This window comes from Schistocerca americana, chromosome 2 (assembly GCF_021461395.2).
Source record: "Schistocerca americana isolate TAMUIC-IGC-003095 chromosome 2, iqSchAmer2.1, whole genome shotgun sequence".
Lineage (NCBI taxonomy): Eukaryota > Metazoa > Arthropoda > Insecta > Orthoptera > Acrididae > Schistocerca > Schistocerca americana.
Window position 1 is genome coordinate 775,684,413 of NC_060120.1, and position 17,179 is coordinate 775,701,591.

The 17,179-nt window shown below is 43.4% G+C and overlaps 1 protein-coding gene across 1 annotated transcript in view; it reads left to right on the forward strand.

Annotated features, from left to right (window-relative positions):
• Positions 1-16,796, forward strand: part of LOC124594419 — a 43,035-nt gene extending 26,239 nt beyond the window's left edge. The window contains exons 3-5 of the mRNA XM_047132789.1: positions 975-1,082; positions 4,894-5,042; positions 16,631-16,796. Coding sequence (XP_046988745.1) covers positions 975-1,082; positions 4,894-5,042; positions 16,631-16,796 — 423 coding nt within the window. The remainder of the gene's footprint in view (positions 1-974; positions 1,083-4,893; positions 5,043-16,630) is intronic.
• The last annotated feature ends 383 nt before the right edge of the window (positions 16,797-17,179 follow it).

Below are 17,179 nucleotides of genomic sequence, written 5' to 3' on the forward strand. Positions count from 1 at the left end.
ATCAGGACAACAGTGTGGCGCGAAGACTACAAACGGGTCGTTCCAGGAGCCGTAGGATTGGTCGACCGGCTCTGACGACTATATGTATGGCGACAGTTGAAATCTTAGCTGAGGTTAGAGGCCGGGTGTCACCACGATCCGTTGGGAACAGATTACTGGAAACTACATGGATATTTCGAGATACTCTGCGTCATCTACCGCTGACACAGCGGCGTAGTCAACAGAGACTTACGTGGCATAGAGCCAGAGTGAACTGGGATACTGAATGGCATTACGCAGTGTTCAGAGATGAATATCGCTTCTGATCGTGACCGTCAGTTCGAAGTCAATAAATCCACGGACGATGTGGTGGAAGATCTCAGGAAGCAGCAGTTCTCGCGACCCATAGCTCGAAAACTCCTGTAATCATTGTATATGGAGCTACTGGAAATACTCTGGTAATTTTTGAAGGAAAGCTAAACGCTCGCCAGTATGTGGCAGGAGTGGGCAGGAGTGGTAGAATTTGCTGTCACATCTTTCGTGACCAGGATGCCAATTTATTTTTGCTATTCCGGCAGGGTAATGCAAGCCCCTACACTACAGTTCGCATGACAAGCGCCTTGAGGAATGTAACCCAGCCCCCTTATTTGTCAGCCATAGAGCATACCTGGGATGTGATGGGAAGAGGTATACTTTCATACCAGCCTACAGCCATCGATCTTCATGAAACTATGTTTCAGGCCTCAAGGTCACATACGGGGGCTGTTTGCTTCCATGCCACAACGAACATAAAAGCATACTGACGCCCGTGGTGGGTCAAACGTCATCCTAATGGACGTCAGTTACGAATGGGATGAAAGGTGGATTATTTAACACTCGTTATTTCATGAACAGCTCCACAAGGTTTGATATCGGACTGGTGTTTCTTGGCGTAACTGTTTCCATTACTATCATTGCAGAACCGTGTTGGTGCTATGAGTGTCCTCCTTTTGCAGGGTGAGGCGATGGTGCGCCGTTCTCGCGACCCGAGGTACGCTTGGCTGGCCCGCCGCCAGAGGTTCTCAGCAAGCGACACGGCGCGCCTGCGCGACGTTGCCAGCAAGGTAAGTGTTGACCAAAGTACTCTGAACCGGGTAAATACTCGCAAACTCCCACCAGGTGTGCACGCGTTCTGTTGTGCGGTAAATAATACATGTCACGGAGACTTCTGTGGTGTTGATTCGTCTTGTGTGTCTCCTAGGTCAACTAAGGCCAAAACAGATTAGGAGTCGAGATACACAGGAGGAATTGTGACCACATCGCATCGTCTGTCAGTGAGCAGAGGATTCGCAGTGGTGACAACCGTACTGTGAATATAGATTATAACACCTTTACGCTACAAATGTGGGACGGAGTGACGATGGAGAGGGCCAAAAATGAGCCATCAAGGTGCCGACATGTACTAGTAACTTCTTATAATAAACAAAAATCGTCTGGATTACAACTTTTAATTTTTAGACCACCGATTTCAGTCTGCGTTGCAGATCGTCTTTAGGTTTGACGCCGCAAATTGCAGTTTGTCAACAGTTGTGTAAAACAATTTTTACACAACTGTTGATAAACTGCACTCTGCGGCACCAGACCTACACTACGTGATCAAAAGTATCCGGACACCCCCAAAAACATATGTTTTTCGTATTGGGTGCATTGCGCTGCCACCTACTGCCAGGTACTCCATATCAGCGACCTCAGTAGTCATTAGACATTGTGAGAGAGCAGAATGGGGCGCTCCGCCGAACTCACGGACTTCGAACGTGGTCAGGTGACTGGATGTCACTTGTGTCATACGTCTGTACGCGGGATTTCCACACTCCTAAACATCCCTAGGTCCACTGTAATCGATGTGTAAGTGAATTGGAAACGTGAAGTGACACGTACCGCACAAAAGCGTACAGGCCGACCACGTCTGTTGATTGACAGAGACCGCCGACAGTTGAGGAGGTTCATAATGTGTAAGGGGCAGACATCTATCCGGACCATCACACAGGAATTGCACACTGCATCAGAATCCACTGCAAGTACTATGACAGTTAAGCAGGAAGTGAGAAAACTTGGATTTCATGGTCAAGCGGCTGCTCATAAGCCACACATCACGCCGGTAAAAGCCAAACGACGCCTCGCTAGGTGGAAGCAGCGTGAATATTGGACGATTGAACAGTGGAAAAACGTTGTGTGGAGTGACGAATCACGGTACACAATGTGGCTATCCGATGGCAGGGTGTGGATATGGCGAATTCCCGGTGAACGCCATCTGCCAGAGTGTGTAGTGCCAACGGTAAAATTCGGAGGCGGTGGTGTTATGGTGTGGTCGTGTTTTTCATGGAGGGAGCTTCCACCCCTTGTTCTGCGTTGCAATATCACAGCACAGACCTACATTGATGTTTTAAGCACCTTCTTGCTTCCTACTGTTGAAGAGCAATTCGGGGATGACGATTGCATGGCCCCTGCGTCGGAGCGGTTCTAAGACGCTTCAGTCTGGAACCGCGCGACCGCTACGGTCGCAGGTTCGAATCCTGTCTCGGGCGTGGATGTGGGTGATGTCCTTAGGTTAGTTAAGTTTAAGTAGTTCTAAGTTCTAGGGGACTGATGACCTCAGATGTTGAGACCCATAGTGCTCAGAGCCATTTGAACCATTTTGTATTCCGGCTTTTAGTAAGGCGGACAGACCCCCATAACCTTTCCCTTCACCATTCAGTACCGGACTGAATGATGTAACGTTATATTGACGTTTTGTCTAGTGTGAGCAAAACACCATCTGACGGTGTCGTTCCCTTTCTTTCTACCGACGTCCAATATGAATCGTTCTTCACTAAAAAATGTGGGTGCCAAATCGCGCAGCTCACACCTCTCTGCAGACATGCGATTTTAGCGCCGCCTTGTGAAAACCTACACTTGGGGCAAGCCAGTTTCACAAGGGCATCTTACGGACTTGCCCTTTGAATAAAACACTAACCAGAAAAACATCGTTTTTGGAAAAAAGAAAATTTCAGAGTGTTGGTAAGTACAAAATATTTCTATATGATTACAAGGGTCACCTAGTGTCAGTGTCTGATAATCACAAGGTCTCCGGTTCAGTTCTTGTAAGTGCCAATTTTTTAAACTTTTATTTAAATTTTATATTTGTTATCAACTTGTAATGTCAGTTAAATGATATGGTACCGTACTTTTTAATAAAAGGTAATATGGTTTCTATTTTTAATTACTAATTAGATTAAAGTAAATTAAAATTTGCTACTTGAAAAATGCCTTATTATTAAAAAGTATATACATACTAATACAGTTAAATCAGTAGAAATAAAAAGGTATTTTATTTAATGTTATTGTATTGGCAATTGTACTAAAATATAATTCAATATTTGTTAACATTTCTGTTTAAAAATAAATGTAAGTTTTAAATACATTGATTTTTAATTCACCAATTTTTAAATTGGGTTGATTAGTACAAAATAATTTCTCCTAGTACCATACAGACTGGTGTCCCCATATAAATTTAAAATAGTGATTTTAACAGCTATGGAAATATTTGTAATATTTAAAACGAAAAATGTGGTTGGTTGGTTGGTTGTTTGGGGGAAGAGACCAAACAGCGAGGTTATCGGTCTCATAGGATTAGGGAAGGATGGGGAAGGAAGTCGGCCGTGCCCTTTCAAGGGTACCATCCCGGCATTTGCCTGGAGCGATTTAGGGAAATCACGGAAAACCTAAATCAGGATGGCCGGACGCGGGATTGAACCGTCGTCCTTCCGAATGCGAGTCCAGTGTGCTAACCACTGCGCCACCTCGCTCGGTGAAAAATGTGGTGACATGCAACAGAGAATAGTAAGGAGAGGAACTATTCATGCATTAGTAGTTAAGTAGTGTATTAATAAGGAAGTGGACTATTCAGGCATCAGTTAAGATACTACATGTCACCCATGTTTCTCGTTTTAAATTTAAATAATATTTTCTTGACTATTAAAAATTCATGATCACAAATTTTCAGGGCCACCTACAGTGGGATTAGGAATCTGTATGAGGCTTGAAAAATTGGTATATTAAAATTCATTTTTATTTTAATAAACATTTTCTGATTATTAGTCTCGTGCGTGAAATTTTTCAATCGATTTCAAACATCTTGATGAGATAAAGCGAAGTTCACATGACTCAGCCAATATTTTGCTTCCTTCTATGTATATCTTGCGAAAAAACTGTGAAGGTAATAATGAGCGACATTTGAGCTCACACGGCAGTCGTTCTACCCATGACCCATTCACGACTGGAACAGGAAAAGAGGGAAATGGAATTGGTACACACACCACCCTCCGCCACACACCACACAGGAAAGGGAGTTAATACTGCATTGTCATCTAATTCTGACCTTTTTTAAAAAATTTCAAGTCTCTAGCTCATTATGAAGGCCAAAATCAACTGCAGAATTTGTACTGAACAGACAGCCAGATGAGAAAACGACCAAATAAGAACGTGATGATAAAAAGAATTAAAAAGAATTCCTGCTAGGGGATGGGCATAGCTGCGTACTGACCACTCTCAAAATATTTTGTACTTCACGAGTCACTTAAGTTTCCCAACTTTCAAGGAATATTTTTGAGTTTTATGAGAACTGCATCGTACTGCTTTAGTGTGAAGAGGGCAGAGCAGTTCGTAAGCTTCCCTTGCAGTACAGGAATAATACGCTAGGGGCGCTGCACTAGACACAAGTGCCACTAAAATATAGTGGTCGACTGGATCAAATAGTTGCTCTCGTAAATTGGCTTAATACAAGACGGATATTTGCAGGAAGGTAAAAAACCAATTGAGACAATGAAGATTTTGGAATAAAGCCCAAGGGAAGTGTCGTGCAGGGGAGTTCCTCGCGCTGTCTGCTGGCTGTTGCAGATGCCGGAGGAAGCGCTGAGGGACGCCCTGGCGTCTGTGAAGGAGGCAGCCGCAGCCGACACGCTGGACGTCTTCACAGCGGCTGCGGTCATCGACGCCGTGCTGCGATCCCACGCCAGGGAACACGAGAGCAGCACTGTGCTGCGCAGGTCAGCGATTCGCAGTGAATCCTTCCACTAGACAAGATGGTTATTGCACATAGCGAAGGTCCAGACTCGCTCATGTAGTGTGACGTCTGTGGCCCTAGGGCATCAGATGGGGTACCTTACGTACGAGGACACTGTAGGACTTTTCATGTCGAAATTCGCCACGATTTTGTTACGACTCGTAGTTAGCGTCACTTAAAACCCCAATGCCAAATTTCAGCTGCCGATACATCCCGGAAGTCGGCTAAAAAAAAATATCACAAGATCGCATATTCCTGGTTTGGTGCTTGTAACTAAAGATGGATACCCCTGGATTCACTATTCGTTTTTATACAGGGTGCGTCAAAAAATGTATACGCAATTTGAAGCGTCATAGAAAATTTATTTCCCGTTCTACAATGTTAAATTTCTGGAAATGGAAAGCTTACAGTCCAATTCGAAAAATAAATGTACTTCGCAAATATGATTAATGTCAAACTGGTGGCCTTCAGCGTCAATACATTTCTGAGTACGAGTCACCACTGGTTCCGTACATAGTACCAAAGTGTTCAATGAGATTTCTGCGCACACCGCCTGAATCTCATTCCAAAGTGTGTCCAGGTTACGTGGTTTACGTTTGTACACCTCATCTTTTACTGTGCCCCATAAGAAGAAATCTAGCGGCGTGTCTTCTGGAGATCGTGCAGGAAACTCGATTGATCCCCTGCGTCCTATCCACTGACCTGGCACATTGTGATCCAGGTATGCTTATACGTCCCTATGATAGTGCGGCGGGGCGCCATCTTGTTGTAAACAAAACTCATCATTACCGTATAATCCACGAATGGCAAAGAGTATGGAGTCAGCAAGCATTGTTAGGTACGTTTCTCCAGTAACAGTACCTTTAAAGCGGAAAGACCCAATGAGTCCCCTTGCAGACAAACCACACCACACATTTACACCAGGCAAATTCACAAAAATGGCTCTCAGCACTATGCGACTTAACTTCTGAGGTCATCAGTCGTCTAGAACTTAGAACTAATTAAACCTAACTAACCTAAGGACATCACACACATCCATGCCCGAGGCAGGATTCGAACCTGCGACCGTAGCGGTGGCTCGGCTCCAGACTGTAGCGCCTAGAACCGCACGGCCACTCCGGCCGGCGCAAATTCACAGTCTTTTCAACTGTAATGTGAGGATTATCTTCAGCCTAGTACATACAATTGTGCCTATTGACAGTTCCATGGAGTTTGAACTGGGCTTCATCCGACCAATTTATGCTACCCATAAATCCCAGTTCACGTCTCACCATCTCCTGAACCCATTCACAAAATTCTAACCTTCGATCTGGATCGTCGTCAGTTAGCTGTTGCACCAGCCTTGGAATGTACACACGAAACTTGCCTTTCTTCAGAATGCGTAGCACACTACTCTCACGTGCCGCTTGCCTTGAAGATTTTTGAGGCGAACGCTGAAACAGTTCCAAGACCGCAATTGTGGAATCATCACTTGTAGCTGTACGAGGTCGCCCTGATTGACCTTTATGAACAGCACACACTGTTCCATGAATTTCGAATTTGTCTCGTAGACGTGTAATTGTTAACCTTGAAGGTGGTTCTGTACCATACTCACTTCTCCACTGTCTTCGAACCGCAGCTACATTCTCAAACTTCCAGTACCACTTAATTATCTGCTTCCGCGCTTCAAAGCTCAAACGCACGTCCGCCATGTTGCAGTGACTTCCTCGCCACTGGTGCCACTTGTTGAAGAAACATAACATTACTTCCTCACAGATATTTAACCTTGTAGAACGGGAAATAAATTGTCTGTGACAGTTCAAAGTGTGTATACATTTTTTTGACGCACCCTGTACATAGCATAGCGCCCATGATTGAGGAAATATGGCCGTTTTGTCATGGTTCAGCGACAATTGAAGTTTTTAATCAAGGCTTTGTTAAAAACAGAAGTTAACATTAATTTTTTGCAGCTCTTTCGTTTACTTTCTGGTAAACGTTTGCGAACACATCGTTATAAACGTAATTCGGGTTCCAAAAATTATTCTATACATTCAGTTCCACCGCAAAGGCCAGGGGGGATCACATAAATGTTTAGCTAATTGCTGTGGAAGAGTACAACAGATACCAACTGAATCCGTCAACAGGAAACAGTCGTGAAGATTGTGACGTGTGAAATTCTAGTTGAGTTTTTAAACGAACGTTTAAATAGTTTAAGCAGATGGTTAGTAATGACTTAAAAACTCGATAATACAGAGTGTAAGTTCACTGCCGTAAGGAACTGAAGATAATTATTTTCATGAAAAATTTGCTACTGACAGTGACACATTTGACGTACAGCTCTCTCCGAAAGAAAATAATGAACTAATATTTTCTTATCTAAGAAAGAGCGCTGGGGTATTGAATGAACGAAGGGCAGTTAATATCCTCATTAATTTGTATTTATGGATTACGAGTAATATACGGTTGGAGCATTGTACCAATATTTAATTTCCTTGTGACAATTACAAGAAATCTGGGCGTGTTGGTCGAGCTGGTAAAGCAGTAGACTCTGGCCCTGGAAGAACCACGTTTAATCCTGGATAGGAGTGGACATTTTTCTTCGTTCCAGCCCCCTGGAATGACCCCAGGTCCAGACATCTTGCATTCAAATGAGTACCGGGAATTTTTCTGTGGGTAAAAGACGGCTAGGACTATGGTCTCGACACGCTCCCCCTCTTAGCGCCCTGGCGAAGCAAGGTTGCACTCACCCAATAGCCCAGTCACGGGATTGCTACACAGACCTACTTTTATCCCTATTTACGACATATAAAATTAATTTTGACGTGTAGGAAATACTACAGTCATTTGTGTATACTCCACAACAAATTGGAGAGAACGCTATGGATAAAACATACTTTGTATTTCCCAATGAGTGTCGAATTAAGTTTCTATCGCTTTCAATCGATGATTAAGCGCATGCATCGCTTGGCAACACCGGCACGAGAGTACCCCGTCCGTGCAAAGGGAGAATTCAGGCTTCATGCCAGGTAATTTCATGCGCGGAAACCCACTGAAAAATGTCGTACTTCATAATTAATTTTGAGTTACTTACGGTTCAGAACGGCGGCTGAAATTCTGTAGAATGAGTTTTTGTAAAGATGACTGAATACCAGTGAAAAAAAATTCAAAACAGATTTCGTAAGACAAGACTATTTTCTTATTAGCCAGAGCAGAAATGAATTAGCGCACACCAATCTGGCCTTTTGAACACCCGACTGCTTTCTCCTTTCCCACATAGTTCCACGGTATGGCGGCACACCAAATAATCATGCAACTTTTGTGTGTGTGTGTGTGGGGGGGGGGGGGGGCAGAGAATGGAGGAGATCATCAGTCCTTGACTGGCTTGATTCATCCCACCAGTTTCCTCTCTTGTGACATGTCTCAACATTTCAGAGAAGCAATTACAACCAAATATTTTTTATATATATTCCAATGAGTTTCCTCCTACAATTTTTGGCCTTCTATGCTCTCTAGTGCCATGAAAGTGGTGTTTTCTATACAATTTTTTCCTCACCGATTATGTGGATAACGTCCTCATTTCTTGTCAGTGTGGTTCATTTTCAGCACCTGCCTGTAAAACATCTCTGCTTCTTCAATTCTCTACTTTTCCGTTTTTCCCGCTGTCCAGACTCACGTCCATAAAATGGCGTACTATGAACGTACGTTATCATCCGTTTTTCTCAAATTGTGGCCTGTATTTGATATCAGTAGATGTCTTTTGCCGAAGAACGTACTTTGTCTGCACTACTCTGCAACAGTTTATCAAAGTGGTAGTTTAGTTGAAGATCTGACAAGGGGAGGTCACAACGTCTGGAACGCGGATTTACTGCAAACTTCGCACACTCGCAGTACTCCATGAGGACAACATAATGTGTAAGCAGTAGCGCGTACTTCCCAAGTGTTATTGAGGAAATCGCAAGATAATCTCGGTCGTCAAATATATACCTGTACGTGGCCATTTTTACCACGAAGCGGCGGCAGCTGAGTGGTCACCGAGCGAGGTGGCGCAGTGTTTAGACACTGGACTCGCATTCGGGAGGAAGACGGTTCAATCCCGCGTCCGGTCATCCTGATTTAGGTATCCCGTTATTTCCCTAAATCGCTGCAGGCAAATGCTGCGATGGTTCCTAATCCGATGAGACCGATGACCTCGCTGTCTGGTCTCCTTCCCCAAACAACCCAACCCACTCCTTAGTATTACGCCACCGCCTTATTCATATAGCGATCACATTCCTTCACTAGTTAATTTTTTTCTCTGCCTCGAGATGACTGGGTGTTGTGTGTCTTGCATCATCATTTCGTAATCCCGCCGGCACGGTAGCTCAGCGTGTTCTGTCAGAGAGCTAGCACGCCTCTGTAAAAAAAAAAAAAAAAAAAAAAAAACTGAGTGAAAGGATCAACAACGAACTTCAACGGATGTCATGTGACGTCCACTACGATCAAATACAACGAACCATAACGAAAAAAAAAAAGTGGTTAGCGTTCAAGCCCCGTAGTCACTGGAGTGATGGATCCAATCCCGTTCGTCAGCTTTTTTTAAATTTCTAACACAGTAATTTTCTTTACTATTTATATTACAATTGATATAATGGGAAAAATACGTGTAATCGGATAAGCTTTTATTAAATTTACAATTTTATTTGGCAGTCTAAAAAGTTTTATTGTCACAAATAATATAATATTCATAACTATCGACTAGTAAACGACCAAACGCATAAAGTGATACTGAAAATGTATGCTTGTCCGTGATTTGAGAAATCCCGTATACCTCCAAGTTTTGACCGGCACAGACTGCTTTCGAAAGATGTACAATTAATCGTCGCTTTCGACGTTACGAGTACAAGTTTCAGGATCGTATTTTTCGCAAAAACATGGAAAACAAAGTTAAACGACACCAGCTGAATAAATGCTATTTTTCCGCATACGCAAGGTCTTTTGAGGTTTTCCTTGGAAAAACAAACCTCGCTAACATTTTCAAAATCTCTCTTTCAGACGATAATCAGGAAGTAAACAACGCATAACGCAGCATTTCCTTAAATATCGGCGCTGATAATTGGTCATGCAGTGTCGACTGTATTTTCATAGCGTCTTGACGAGAAGCAATTTCTGGTTCTCTTTCGATTAAATACGAGCAATTTTGAGACACGGACAAGCATATATTTTTCAGTATCACTTTAAGCGTTTGGTCGTTTACTAGTTGATGGTTATGAATATTATATTATTTGTGATGATAAAAATTTGTAGACTGCCAAATAACACTGTAAATGTAATAAAAGGTCATCCAATTACACGTGTTTTTCCCATTATATCAATTGTAATATAAATAGTAAAGAAAATTACGGTGTTAGAAATAAAAAAAAACGTCGCCGTTGGACACTTGAAGCATCTCCAATGGTCACATGAGTTAACGAGAGACCAACACATCAGGTAGGGTACGAGTGCAGGGAACGTTCACTACTTGATCCAGAGTAGACGGAAAACTATTTGCAGTACGGGCAGTCAGCTTTATAGGAATGAATTTCAGAGGGTGTGCTACAGGCTTTGCACTGTTAGCAATGCTAGTGTCGTGGCCTACCATCAGGCGCCAATACTGGTAGGTGGCGTAGGGTCGAAACACAAGCATCAGTGTGTATTACAGTTGCAGACAGACATGGTCTGGACAACGTGGGCAGGGCTTCACTCGTAGAGCTGTTTCCTCAACACAACAGCCAAAGTGCTGCTGCTCTTCACGATTATCCGCGCACTAAAGGAATAGGGAGAGGTCCTATATCCACTCCAGGGCGGAAGAACATGGTTCGAAAGTTCGACTTAACAGATTTGCGTATTCCTCCTGCGAGAGGCTGACGCTCAATTGCGCCACGAGTTGAAATTATTGTTGGCATGGCTGAGTATGCTGGAAGCAATATGCGATGTTCAAGCAGTGCACGAACTCTGTGACGACAGCTAAACATTCCATTGTCCACCGTTATTCCGAGCAGCTGTAGAACAATCTCTAGTCCGGTTCCAGGCTGCCATGGACACAAATCGTAGTCACATTGAGCAACTATTGTAACGTGGATAGTAAACATGGTACGTGTTTGACAATGTTTTCTTCTCCTGTGTAAATTAAAATGTGTTTCTTTCAGTAGTTTATTCGTTATCTCTTTTGCATGTCCTTACAAATGTTTCCACCAAGTTTTATTAACTATGATCTACATCTACATCTACATCTACATTGATACTCCGCAAGCCACCCAACGGTGTGTGGCGGAGGGCACTTTACGTGCCACTGTCATTACCTCCCTTTCCTGTTCCAGTCGCGTATGGTTCGCGGGAAGAACGACTGTCTGAAAGCCTCCGTGCGCGCTCTAATCTCTCTAATTTTACATTCGTGATCTCCTCGGGAGGTATAAGTAGGGGGAAGCAATATATTCGATACCTCATCCAGAAACGCACCCTCTCGAAACCTGGCGAGCAAGTTACACCGCGATGCAGAACGCCTCTCTTGCAGAGTCTGCCACTTGAGTTTATTAAACATCTCCGTAACGCTATCACGGTTACCAAATAACACGGTAACGAAACGCGCCGCTCTTCTTTGGATCTTCTCAATCTCTTCCGTCAACCCGACCTGGTACGGATCCCACACTGATGAGCAATACTCAAGTATAGGTCGAACGAGTGTTTTGTAAGCCACCTCCTTTGTTGATGGACTACATTTTCTAAGCACTCTCCCAATGAATCTCAACCTGGTACCCGCCTTACCAACAATTAATTTTATATGATCATTCCACTTCAAATCGCGCATACTCCCAGATATTTTACAGACGTAACTGCTACCAGTGTTTGTTCCGCTATCATATAATCATTCAATAAAGGATCCTTCTTTCTATGTATTCGCAATACATTACATTTGTCTATGTTAAGGGTCAGTTGCCACTCCCTGCACCAAGTGCCTATCCGCTGCAGATCTTCCTGCATTTCGCTACAATTTTCTAATGCTGCAACTTCTCTGTATACTACAGCATCATCCGCGAAAAGCCGCATGGAACTTCCGGCACTATCTACTAAGTCATTTATATATATTGTGAAAAGCAATGGTCCCATAACACTCCCCTGTGGCACGCCAGAGGTTACTTTAACGTCTGTAGACGTCTCTCCATTGATAACAACATGCTGTGTTCTGTTTGCTAAAAACTCTTCAATCCACCCACACAGCTGGTCTGATATTCCGTAGGCTCTTACTTTGTTTATCAGGCGACAGTGCGGAACTGTATCGAACGCCTTCCGGAAGTCAAGAAAAATAGCATCTACCTGGGAGCCTGTATCTAATATTTTCTGGGTCTCATGAACAAATAAGGCGAGTTGGGTCTCACACGATCGCTGTTTCCGGAATCCATGTTGATTCCTACATAGTAGATTCTGGGTTTCCAGAAATGACATGATACGCGAGCAAAAAACATGTTCTAAAATTCTACAAGAGATCGACGTAAGAGATATAGGTCTATAGTTTTGCGCATCTGCTCGACGACCCTTCTTGAAGACTGGGACTATCTGTGCTCTTTTCCAATCATTTGGAACCCTCCGTTCCTCTAGAGACTTGCGGTACACGGCTGTTAGAAGGGGGGCAAGTTCTTTCGCGTACTCTGTGTAGAATCGAATTGGTATCCCGTCAGGTCCAGTGGACTTTCCTCTATTGAGTGATTCCAGTTGCTTTTCTATTCCTTGGACACTTATTTCGATGTCAGCCATTTTTTCGTTTGTGCGAGGATTTAGAGAAGGAACTGCATGATCACTAGTCTGTCATGGGGACCTCTCAACTAGCGAAAGTTTAATTAAAACCAATCTCTACATTTAAGAATACATGAGCAATACACTCAGTTGGCAACAAAGCAACGTGGATGTAGTCTCGTGAGTGGAACATTTAGAAATGATGAAATGCAGCCTTTGATACGTCTTCCACTGATCTACACTCTTCCCCCTCGTCCCCCCCCCCCCCAAACCAGCACCACTACTATAAAAACGACAGAGAAACCTGATGTCTAGTTATGGGCATCAGTTTGGTAGCCTACAAGGCTACGTGGGCTTTCCGACGGCGGTGTTTCCGATCCTTTCGTAGGTGCCACAGGTACCGTGGGACTTCCGGACAACCAGTCTTCCCGGTGGTTTTTCCGACCAGAGTCTGCCCCACTGCTGATTTATGCCAGTCGTTCATCAGCAGCGGATGTACTCTTACTTTCAATCAGGCAGTGCCCTCGTCGACAGCCTTAATTTCGTACAGTATCTAGGCCTAAGCCACTTGAGTTCCATACACTTTGAGTAACGGAACCAATTACAATAACGAAAGGGAACGAGTATCATCCCAAGGATAGTCACCGATACCAGGTGGACAGAAAAAGTGACGAGTACACGGACTGCCTGTGTGTGAATTCCGAAAGGAATAAATGCTGACGCCGTTTAAAAACTGCAAATGGCAGAATCATAACTGAACAGAAACTTTCTCGCCCACCTGACGAAGCAGACACGCAGAAAAAGAAACGAATTCATAACTGCAGAAAGAGAGTTCACGAAGAAAAAACAGAGCACGTTTTCTAGAGTTTTAAAGAGCAGTTTCAAGATTTTTAAAGATAAAGGTTAAGATTTCGTAGCAGATATTCCAAATTGTGATAACTTCAAGACTGCAATGTGTACAGCGAGAAGGAAGCTATTAGATGACCCAGAACTTTGGCGCAGACCGTTTGAAGTTAATTGAAGGCAATAGCTTCTTGAAAATCGACAACGGTTCTGTTCCTGACAAAAGAATCCTGGTGTTCGGTTCTGAAAAAAGCGGAGAAACAGGAACGGTTCTCATGGACGGGAAATCTGACAGTAGTTCGAAACACTTCAAACAACTGTATACCACACACGCTGACATCAGAACAACGCAGGAAGAGACGATATTAGTTCCTGTTTTATTTTCTTTGCTCCCAGACAGAAGTCAAAATACATATGAAATACTTCTTTGTGGATTGAAAAGTACGATGCCTAGGTCGTCACCGAAAACTGCAGTGCTAGACTTTGAAATGAGTACAATTAAAGGTTTGAGAACAGCATTCCCCGAAAGATCCCTTTTGGTTGCAGTTTTCACATCAATCAATGTTTTTGGAAGAAAAAGTGAGAACTTTGCTTAACGGAGGAATACAGGGATAGAGTAGTAGTCGAGTTGCTGCGCCGCATACCTGTTGCAGTGGCACATCTTCCACCAGTGACCATGAAACGTGGATAGTAATAATGGAGGAATTGCCCAGTGGAGGCGGGGTCATGAAATTCATAGACTATATACTAAATCAATGGTTGGAGCATCCTTATATACCAAATGACAATAGAATATTTTTAACCATCGGCACAGGAACACGAATGTTATCTAAGGCTGGCGTGGGATACTAAATTCCCCAATAAATCAAAGAAATCGGAACATATATTTTCTGATAAGCTGGAGGAGTAGGCAGCAAATGCTATATTTTAAATTAAAAAAGATTCTATCGCCCTGTCTCTTCAAAAAAAAAAAAAAAAGAAAAATGACACAGATGTTGACAAAAGGTTAAAAGGTGTTATAACAATATACAGCGTCTCGGGGAATTAAGATGCTCATTTAAATCTTTAGCTTTCTTACAGAATTGCGTGCGAAATTAAAATTCATAAAATAAGAAGTTTCATCATTTGTTGCACTAACGTTGTAGAAAAAAGGTAAATATTAAAAATAAAATGTTAAAATTAAAAAAATATATAAATTAAACATGCCTATGTACTGTGTGCTTAGCCAATCCTACGGCTGGATAAAATGTGAAGCGATGTTCTTTTTACTCGACAGTCTGCAGAGTCTGCCCCACTGTTGTTGCTTCCTTTGACGGCGGAAAACCCACGGCTAAAATACAATCTAAGAAAAAAGAAAGCACCACCGCGAAGGAATTATCCGAATGGGACGGAAATTGATAATTGTGACATACATGTAAATACATACATATGATTACAATTTCAGAAAAATTGGATGATGTATTAAAGAGAAAGAGTTTCACAAATCGAGCAATTTAATAACGCGTTGGTCTACCTCTGGCTCTTATTCGGCTTGACGTTGAATGATAGTTGTCGCATGCCCTCCTGAGCGATATGGTGCCTAATTCTGTCCCATTGGCGCGTTAGATCGTCAGTATCCGTGACACACTTACAGGCAGTGGTACGTCAACGATATTCTACGCTCCGTTTCTTGCCATTCATGCAAGCCATCCTGGGCTTCCATTGCAGCAAGATAATGTCCACTCGCACACGGTGAGAGTTTCTTCTTCTTATCCCCGTGCTTACCAAGCTCTACCATGATCAACAAGATAGCCGGGTCTCCCCTCAATTAATAACGTTTGGAGCGTTATGGGAAGGGTCCCCAAACCAATTGCCGGCCGATGTGGTCGAGCGGTTCTAGGCACTTCAGTCTGGAACCGCGCGACCGCTACGGTCGCAGGTTCGAATCCTGCCTCGGGCATGGATGTCTGTGGTGTCCTTAGGTAAGTTAGGTTTAAGTAGTTCTAAGTTCTAGGGGACTGATGACCTCGGAAGTTTAGTCCCATAGTGCTCAGAGCCATTTGAACAAATTCTTGATGTTGACGATCTAAAGCGCCAGTTGGGCAGAATTTGGCACAAAATCACTCAGGACGATAACCAGCAACTCTATCAATCAATGCCAAGCCGAGTAACAGCTTGTAGAATGGTCAGAATTGGACCAACGCTTTAATAACTTGTTTAATTTCTGAAGCTCTTTCTCTTGAATGAATCGTCCAACTTTTCCGAAATTGTGATGAGTCATTTGTCCGTACATATATACCATATTTACCGATTCACGTCCCATTCGTAAAATTCTTCTCCTAGTGTATCTGTTATCGTAAACACCATGTTGAAGTTATGGGTCGCGAAGTCCAAGGTCGGAAAGCTCACGACACCACCTACAGCACTCAAGAATACCTATGTCTTCAGCAAAACAATGCCAATCGAAGAGCTCCAATTAGTCCGCCCATGGTAGCTGAGTGGTCAGCGTGACGGAATGTCATACCTAACGGCCCGGGTTAGATTCACGGCTGGGTTCGAGATTTTTCTCCGCTCAGGGACTGGCTGTTGTGTTGTCCTTATCATCGTTTCATCGCTATCGACACGCAAGTCGCCAAAGTGGCGACAACTCGAAAGGCTTGCACCAGGCGAACGGTCTACACGACAGGAGGCTCTAGCCACATGGCATTTCCATTTCCAACTGAAATTTATAGCTATCTTAGCAACACAAGGAAATGAGTAAAAATAATATCCAGTGGGATATCCTAGGAACGATCCACGACCTTGTGCAATTCCAATACTGGTAGACTCAAGGTTTGATGGAGGTATTTCCTTGGTAAGAGCATCGGTCTGGAATTGTGTCAAAGTGTGGCAAACATTTTTCAAATGTCAGTAACTGCGTCAAGGCGTGAAGTGAAAGATTTATTCCGGAGAAAAAGGTTTTCAAGAAAGCCTGCAGTTTCTTCTGAGCTATTCGTCCGTGATGAGATGTTCACGTTTCCACAGGGTGGCCGAGAGCGGCCGCAGAAGGCACCGCAGTCTGCAGAACCGGCTGTTCCTGTGGTTGGCAGCACTGACGAGATCAGCTCGCGTGTCTCCGTTGGCGGCGGCGATAGAAGGGACCAGAGTCGCTGCCCAGCAGAAGATGGACAAGAAACCGAGTGGACAGTAATCTCATTTCTGTGAAACATTTAGTTAGTTTAGTGTGTATTGTCTATTATGTAAAATTATTTAATAAAAATATTCACAAATTGTTATCCAACAACGTCAAGACACTGATACCTCAGTCATACGTCCGATCGATATTAATGCTGCTGGTGTAAAATAATATTATCGCCACCTTTTCGTATCAAGACAACTAAAGTCCGTCGTCCTTAGTTACTCCAAACCTGTCCACGTGACTCTGTTGATGGAGATCCACTAAGCGGCTTGGGATGTTATAGTTGGCGACATCATCGGTGTTCGACGAAAGTAGTAAGCTAGGTACTGGCAATGATTTCGCTGTCTCCTTTCACTACATTCGTTTGTAGTTCTTATGGCACAATACTGACAAGC